The sequence below is a fragment of the Crotalus tigris genome, unplaced genomic scaffold (assembly GCF_016545835.1).
Source record: "Crotalus tigris isolate CLP2741 ecotype Arizona unplaced genomic scaffold, ASM1654583v1 scf7180000024437.13266115, whole genome shotgun sequence".
In the NCBI taxonomy this organism is placed as follows: domain Eukaryota; kingdom Metazoa; phylum Chordata; class Lepidosauria; order Squamata; family Viperidae; genus Crotalus; species Crotalus tigris.
In genome coordinates, this window is record NW_024100606.1 from 5,840,870 (window position 1) to 5,848,007 (window position 7,138).

The following is a 7,138-nucleotide window of genomic DNA, read 5'->3' on the forward strand; positions in this document are numbered from 1 at the left end:
TTGCTTTAAAAGTTGATCAGCAGATGAATGCTGGTTTATTTCAACTGTTGCTAGACTCTTGCTTTTTCCCTTTTTTCCTTCTGATATGTATTATTCTGGATAACTTCTGTCCTTTCTGTATGGAACGCACAGCAACCTTCGAGGAGGTGGTGAAGAGACATTAAATATCACTGTATTTTTTTGAATTTGCGAAATACCTGGAGTTTATTTTTATTGAATTTTTCTTATAATTTTGGATTGAAATATATAGGAAAATATTTTTTTATTCTTTGTTCCCTGATTAAGTTCCACAGATTAAAATGGCTGAACAGTGTCTGAAATCTAAGAAAGAAGAGTGGGAAAATATGCAGCTTATAGCTGTTTTCCTCTTACATAAACTTAATCAAACTTTAATGATTCTTCAAAAAATGTTACAACCAGAAGCTTTATCTTTAGTTAAAGATATACAAAAGGACTTTGATTCAGTTCCAGATCAAAGAGATAGTCTCATGGCTGAAGAACCAGTGAAGTGAATTTCATTTGTTGTCCAGAAGTTTATGTTTAAGTCTGTATACAAATTCCTTTCCTCTATGAAGACAGAGGGAGACTGGATGGTTTTATTACAGTAAACTGGAAACTACTTTTGCTTACATTCTAACTCAAAGATAGCATATTCTGGAGGCTGAATTTACTTCATTTAATTAAACAACAATTGACAAGAGAGGATAGTAAGAAACAAGCATGGATTTTTGACCCAGGACAATCTATTTATAATTTTGGGACATCCAGGATAGTTAAGATACCATGGTAAATTTTCTATGAGTGGATTACATTAGCAGCTTCTTAACAGAGTGATTTGAAAATTTTATTCTGTTTTACTTTTATTGTTTTTCCTCCTAACTACTTTGTCACTAATATAACATACAGAAGACAGTTAAACAACTTGCTAATAGATTTAGTAGTTCAAAAATTTTGGGAGGGCCTGTTTTGCAAGAGGTGGGAACTAATTGTAGTAATATATTAATCAGTATTCAATTAGAGGGGATAATATGTGTATAATGTATTGTGTTGGGTTTTTTGATGAAACCTTTTTTTTAATGTTCTAACTGTTTTGTGTTTTGTGCTTTTTTCTTTTATATCTTTTTGAATTTTTATTGAGTTTTGTATTTTGTATTTTGACTTTGTTCTGAATAAAACAAAAAAGAATTAAAAAATAATTTTATTTATTTTTCAAATTTATATAGCCAAAGAAAACAAATGATTCTGGATGGCATACAATAAAGCCAAAAATATTAATAAATAACAACAATGATAATTAAAAACATGAAAAACTATAAAAACATCTAAAAATGAAATAATAGGTAAAAGGATATTAATAATAATGGAGCCACCATTTGTTTTTTCATAACAAACAATATGATAAAACAAAACATATAACATGTCTCTTAGATTATTACATATTAGCAGAACCAAACAAAATGCAAATTATTTATGATTCTATTATGAACTTGTGGTAATACTCTATTTTCGAGTGTTCAAATTAACCCCCTTTTAATTTATTCGCCACCTGGATATTAACCTGGCTATTTTCATTATAGTTTCCTCTCTTATCTTTACTGAAATTGTATTCCACAACTTATATTGAAGTTTTCAAAGGAAGGACAGACATTTTGATATCTGTCCCCTTGCCTCAAAACGTCTATGAACCTCATCTCATCCCTGTTCTGATCCCTGTTCTGCATTCCCTCAGTCCTTTACTTCTTGTATTATTAAACCTACTTTCTTTTAGCATGAAGCACACGTTAGGATAACATCTGTTAATGTCAGAAACATTCTTAATTCCAAGAAGTAGTCATGGAAAAGATGAGCCCGAGAACTTATGACAATGACTCGCAAGAACATCGGGGAGGGAAGAAATAATAAAAAAATCAAGATGGTAGCCATGGCTGTGAAATCATGGTGCCATCTTGACTGGGATAACAGCCAGAAAGCATTTATGAAGCAAGAAAGAGAAATCTGATTAAATCTGGGCTATAAATTATTTTAAAATATAATTTTGTTGAGGTTATGGTTTACCATCCCTGTATCTTTGATTGTATCTTTGATACGTTTTCTAAGAAATGAGATGTTCTTTAGTCAACTTGATTGGATTTTAAATTTTTGTGTTGTTCTCTGTCATATACCACCATGAATTAAAACTCTCATTGGAGAGTTTGGACAGATGAGATCAGTTTGTTTTATCTAACAATAAAACATATTAGATAAAACAAATTGATCTCATCTATCTAACCTTTGATGGTATTTTTGTCTTAGGCACTATAGGTATTGTTTCAACAATACCCATTATTTCAATAATTTGGATATTTTCTGTCTAAAAGTCTCAATAACTTATTTGAAGAAATTAGGCTCCCATCATTTGATAAGATTGGTCTTTCTACTTTCTACCTAAGAGGCATCTATAAGGGAGGCAATCAGAATCTTACTCCCTTTTTTATTGGTCACATGTATAACATTTCTAAAGAAAAGCCTTTAATTACAAAGTTATGACCATCATCTTGTCTTTTTGACCCCCTGTTCATGATTCCTCTGTCCTAGCTAGTTATTAAAGCACATGAGAAATGTTGTCTTCCTGACTAGTAGAGATAATAATTACTCTTCTGAGAGTGAAGAGATACTTCCCATCATTTTGAAGGAGCCAATTATATGATTAAACAAGACCAAAAGAAAAAAGAAAACAGTATAAAATAAAAATTAAATTAATTTTGTACTACTATATAGTAAATCTCCACATATTTAATTGTATTTCTATTATGTTACATTTTAAACCTTCATGGGATCATAATTTATGCATTCTTGTATATAAAGTAACAAGAGTCCAACTTTATTGATTCTTGGCACTATTTCAATGAAATTCACAATTACTATATGTGCATGCTTACTCAGAGGAAACTATCATTGGTTGACTTATCTTTAGCAAGATGTATGTGTTAATGGAACAAATCAAAATAGAAGGAGAATTTATGCACAGACATAGAGTTTCACAAGAAGATATTATGCTAATATCAATTTTTTTCTTCCATATTTTTTGCTTTATTGCCAAATACAAAACACTAAATTTTATCTCCTGGTTTTATGTGAAATTGTATTTTGGCAACCACATGAACAAACTATCAGAGGATCACTAGCCTAGGATCACTGGTTACTCGAAATGTCGCCAAGACACTTCCAATTTTACGCAGGAGAAAACCCAAATAACCAAAGACCTATATATATATATAATGTCTGGGTTAAAGGATTGATTTTATATTTTGAAATAAATTTTAAGGAATTACTGTCTCAATGACATGAACTAAGTGACACTATCTCATTAGAAAAGGCAATGCTAAAGGGGATGTGTGGGTTAATATATATATATATATATATATATATATATATATATATATATATATATATATATATCTTGTGGATTGCAAACCTTGTGGTGTAGGCTTTCCATGTGTTCAGAGAGATGCAGTGCTCTTTGGGCAATGCACTTCTTAGAAAATGCAAACTCATATTGATCTTGAAAAGCAAAAGAATTCAAAGTTAAAAGTTGCTTAAATACATTTTGCAGAAGTAAATAAACCAGTAGAGGCTGTCATCGTTGTAGTCGGAAACAGTTTTGCTTCCAGATTTCCTAATGACTCATTTTAAGATAGTGCCTTACAAGCCCTGGGAATTTCCTCTGACATGGTCCATTAGTATATAAGCCAGAGAAGTGGTGGAGCTCAATCAAACACAGGCCTTCTTTGGCAAACACTCTTCTGCTTTCCAGGATCCCAGGCAAGAAAATATTTCCCTGTCCTGTCATGGACTCCAAGGCTGCATTTTTGGCTCTTCTCTTGGTTTCTGCAACGCTGACCGAAGGTAGGCAGAGTTCGTATGATTTGTGTTAAGAGGCTAAACTATTTTCTGGGGAAGGTAAGCTTACTGTTTTCAGGAGGAAAATAATTGCTTGTAATGGAAAATTCATTTTCAGCAAGAAGCTGTTATTTAATAATTAATTGCTAAATGGATTCTCAGAGGTCTTTTGACTTCCAAAGGAAAATATACTTTTTTAACTTTTTCTTCTCTTTTTAAATGAAACTTACTGAATGCAGCTTATGCATTAATTTATTTAAAAGGACAGATCTTTCAGAAGATGTTATTAATAAATGACACTTTTGATTCTAAAGCAACCTACCTTTGAACACTAGATGCTAGGAAATATTAAGGAGGAATAGTTGTATTTACTACAACTTTTTAATAATCTGGATGGCTGTTAAATGCAAGCAAAAGGTTTGATGAGAGATAGACCTATAGTCTCATCTAATAACACAATAGCTATGTAAATATTTTTTTCCTACAATCTATAAATCAAAATGTTAATATTTCTTTTTTAAAGGAGGAGTAATAGATAAGAGAATACTGATAGGAATAATTAACGACTTTAGGGATAATCGTGGTGATTTTCTTAAATCAGGCTATAGAAAAGCATATTACAGCAAGACTTTGGAAAAGAGGTTTAAAATAAGGAGAGTTTAATTATTTTCTACACTTCTGTTTTTTTATAGGAGCTTCATTGGCCCGGGTAGGGCTTGAACTTCGGTGTCAATGTATAGAAACCTATTCTAATCTCAGCCTCCGCGGACACATTGCAAGTGTCAACTTGATCAAAAGTGGGCCACACTGTAGTAACATTCAGGTCATGTAAGTACACTTTTGCTATTTCATATTTGTAATTGGGTTTAAGGCATGATCTGCTGTGAAGCTCTGCTGCCCAATTGCCACATGCAAATTTGTGCACAGGTCTTCTGGAACTATTAGCATCAGCAGATGCTAGTGGCACGAGAAATTGTTGGTCCTGTATATTGGTGTGATTTGTATGATTGGAAAAGCATAAACAGACAAACTGAAAGACAACAAACTTCTACAAACTCAGTGCTTTATTATCCTGATTTTCATTTGTTGCAGTGCAACTCTTAAGGATGGCAGACGAGTGTGCTTGGACCCCACTGCAACGTGGGTGAAAAAAGTCATCACAAATCTTCTGGAAAAGTAAGTATTTATTTTCTTCTAATTTTAAAAATCTCACAGTACAATTTTCTGTATGTGCTTATTCAAAAGAAGTCTCACCAAGGATAGAGCTTAGAATATAGAACATAGGTCATAGGGGACTGGAAGAGACCTTGGAGGTCTTCCAGTCCAACCTCCTACCCAAGGCAGGAGAACCTATGCCACTCTGGACACAAATGGCTCTTCAATCTTTTCTTAAAAGCCTCCAGTGGTGGGGCACCCACAGCTTCTAGAGGCAAGTTGTTCCACTGACTGATCTCAAGTCAGGACATTTTTCCTTAGTTCATTGAACTGGCCAGAGATAAGTCTCACTGTTAGATAAATAAAGGAAAGATTCTGAAATTGGACATACCTGGGGAGAGACTGGGATGACTACCTATCAGTATTTTCTTCTGGAAATTTGTTTTTATAGGCATATAGCTTATCTCAATCAAACAACTCTTCATTTTTTTCTTATCTTTTCTTACATTTCTTTTATTCCAGGGCTAAGGCTAATGCGGAGACACAGTCCTAAGAAAAGTTTCAAATTATATTACTGTTGACATCCTTAAAAGAAGCTGAGCCATTTCCAACAAACCTACATTTTAAGAAGAGTCTTTTATATCAAGAATCCTGAAAAATTATTTATTGTATAATTTCATTAACAGAAAATCATTAGAAATACATCTATCATATGCATAGAGGAAATGCACTAATGCAAAGATGAGATGGATAATAAAGATTTGGAAAACAAAAGGCATTACTAAATGCAGTTAAAATGGAAGTTCCGTGGTGATTGCATAAAGTTACCATGATATTGGCAATACTTCCTGTTGCCCTTGGGCACATGACAACCTACAGATTTGCATAAGTATGGATGAATCAAAACCAGCCTTGGGCTGTCTATTGCGAGAATCAGGTTAGAATGCCAGGCTAAGGAGGTCCAGGCTGAAAGCCCAGTTTGGCCATGAAATTCCTGAGATGCCTTCATCTAATCACCTCATGGGATTGTTGGGAGGTCAAGGGGCAGAGAATCATGTCCTGAGCATTGATGGAAAGACTCATTATATTCACAAATGTGCATTATTCTCAGTGTGTTTCTATATTATTTATTGATATAAGCATATGTGGAGTATTATTTATTATACTAGAAAATGTTTGTGTCTGAGCATTTTAAAAATATAATGTTTATGTTGAGGGAACTAGATATTTGAAAGAATGGTTATAGTGATTTTTTATGTGAAAAACTCATTATCCAGAAGAAACATCTGGAATGTTTACATTCATAACATGATCATTCAAGACTTATTTATATATTTATTGAACAATTACTGAATACTGTCAAAATATTTTTGTACAACCAATGTGCAACTAATTAAATTATTTTAACCATGAAATACTTATTTTAGTTTTGTCTTTTAAAAATATAATAATTTAAACAGTTGATGATACCTCCCTTTAGTTTTATACCCTGTCCTCAAAGAATTCACTGATAAGCAGGATAATAGTACAATATTATTTATTTCTCTTTCTTGACAAACACTCACATGAACACATTTTATGATAGTGTTTTGGCTTCTATAACAAGTGAAATACCTTTGAACATTGAGCCCATTTATAATTGAAGGTGGGATTTCTCTTCCTCTATCCCTTCCTATCTTCCTTGCAAAGTTGCTTACAGAAGTGTGATTCAATCTTTTTCCACCTCTCCCCCCACTTGGAAGAGAAATTAAACTCATAAAAACCCCTTCATATATTTACAGTCACATAATACATAGTATAAGGACCTTCCCCAGCTGGTCTCTCAGGAAAGCAAAACTGTTGACTCCATTGAATTGAATGGAGAGAATGTGGATCCAGTAAAGTCTGAGAGCCCGCGTAAAGCTCAGAGCAATTCTTCCAGTTCCCCCATGACCAGTCCACCAACAGCCAATGTAATGCGGCAAGGTTGTTTTGAGAACACTGAGGTGCTAGGCAGATAACAGGGCACCCTCAGGGCATGATGGCCTTGAAGCCAGGCTGGAACCAGCTGGGAGATAGTCTGCTCTGTCAGAAGACAATCCCCCTCCCTAATTCCCAAGCAGTT

The 7,138-nt window shown here is 33.5% G+C and overlaps 1 protein-coding gene across 1 annotated transcript; it reads left to right on the top strand.

The window, feature by feature from the left end:
• The first annotated feature begins 3,766 nt into the window (after positions 1-3,766).
• LOC120302722 (interleukin-8-like) lies at positions 3,767-6,438 on the top strand. The gene is made up of 4 exons (XM_039331581.1): positions 3,767-3,885; positions 4,572-4,707; positions 4,972-5,055; positions 5,557-6,438. The coding sequence occupies exons 1-4, from the start codon at positions 3,828-3,830 to the stop codon at positions 5,585-5,587; spliced, it is 309 nt and encodes a 102-aa protein (XP_039187515.1). The 5' UTR covers positions 3,767-3,827; the 3' UTR covers positions 5,588-6,438.
• Positions 6,439-7,138: the final 700 nt, after the last annotated feature.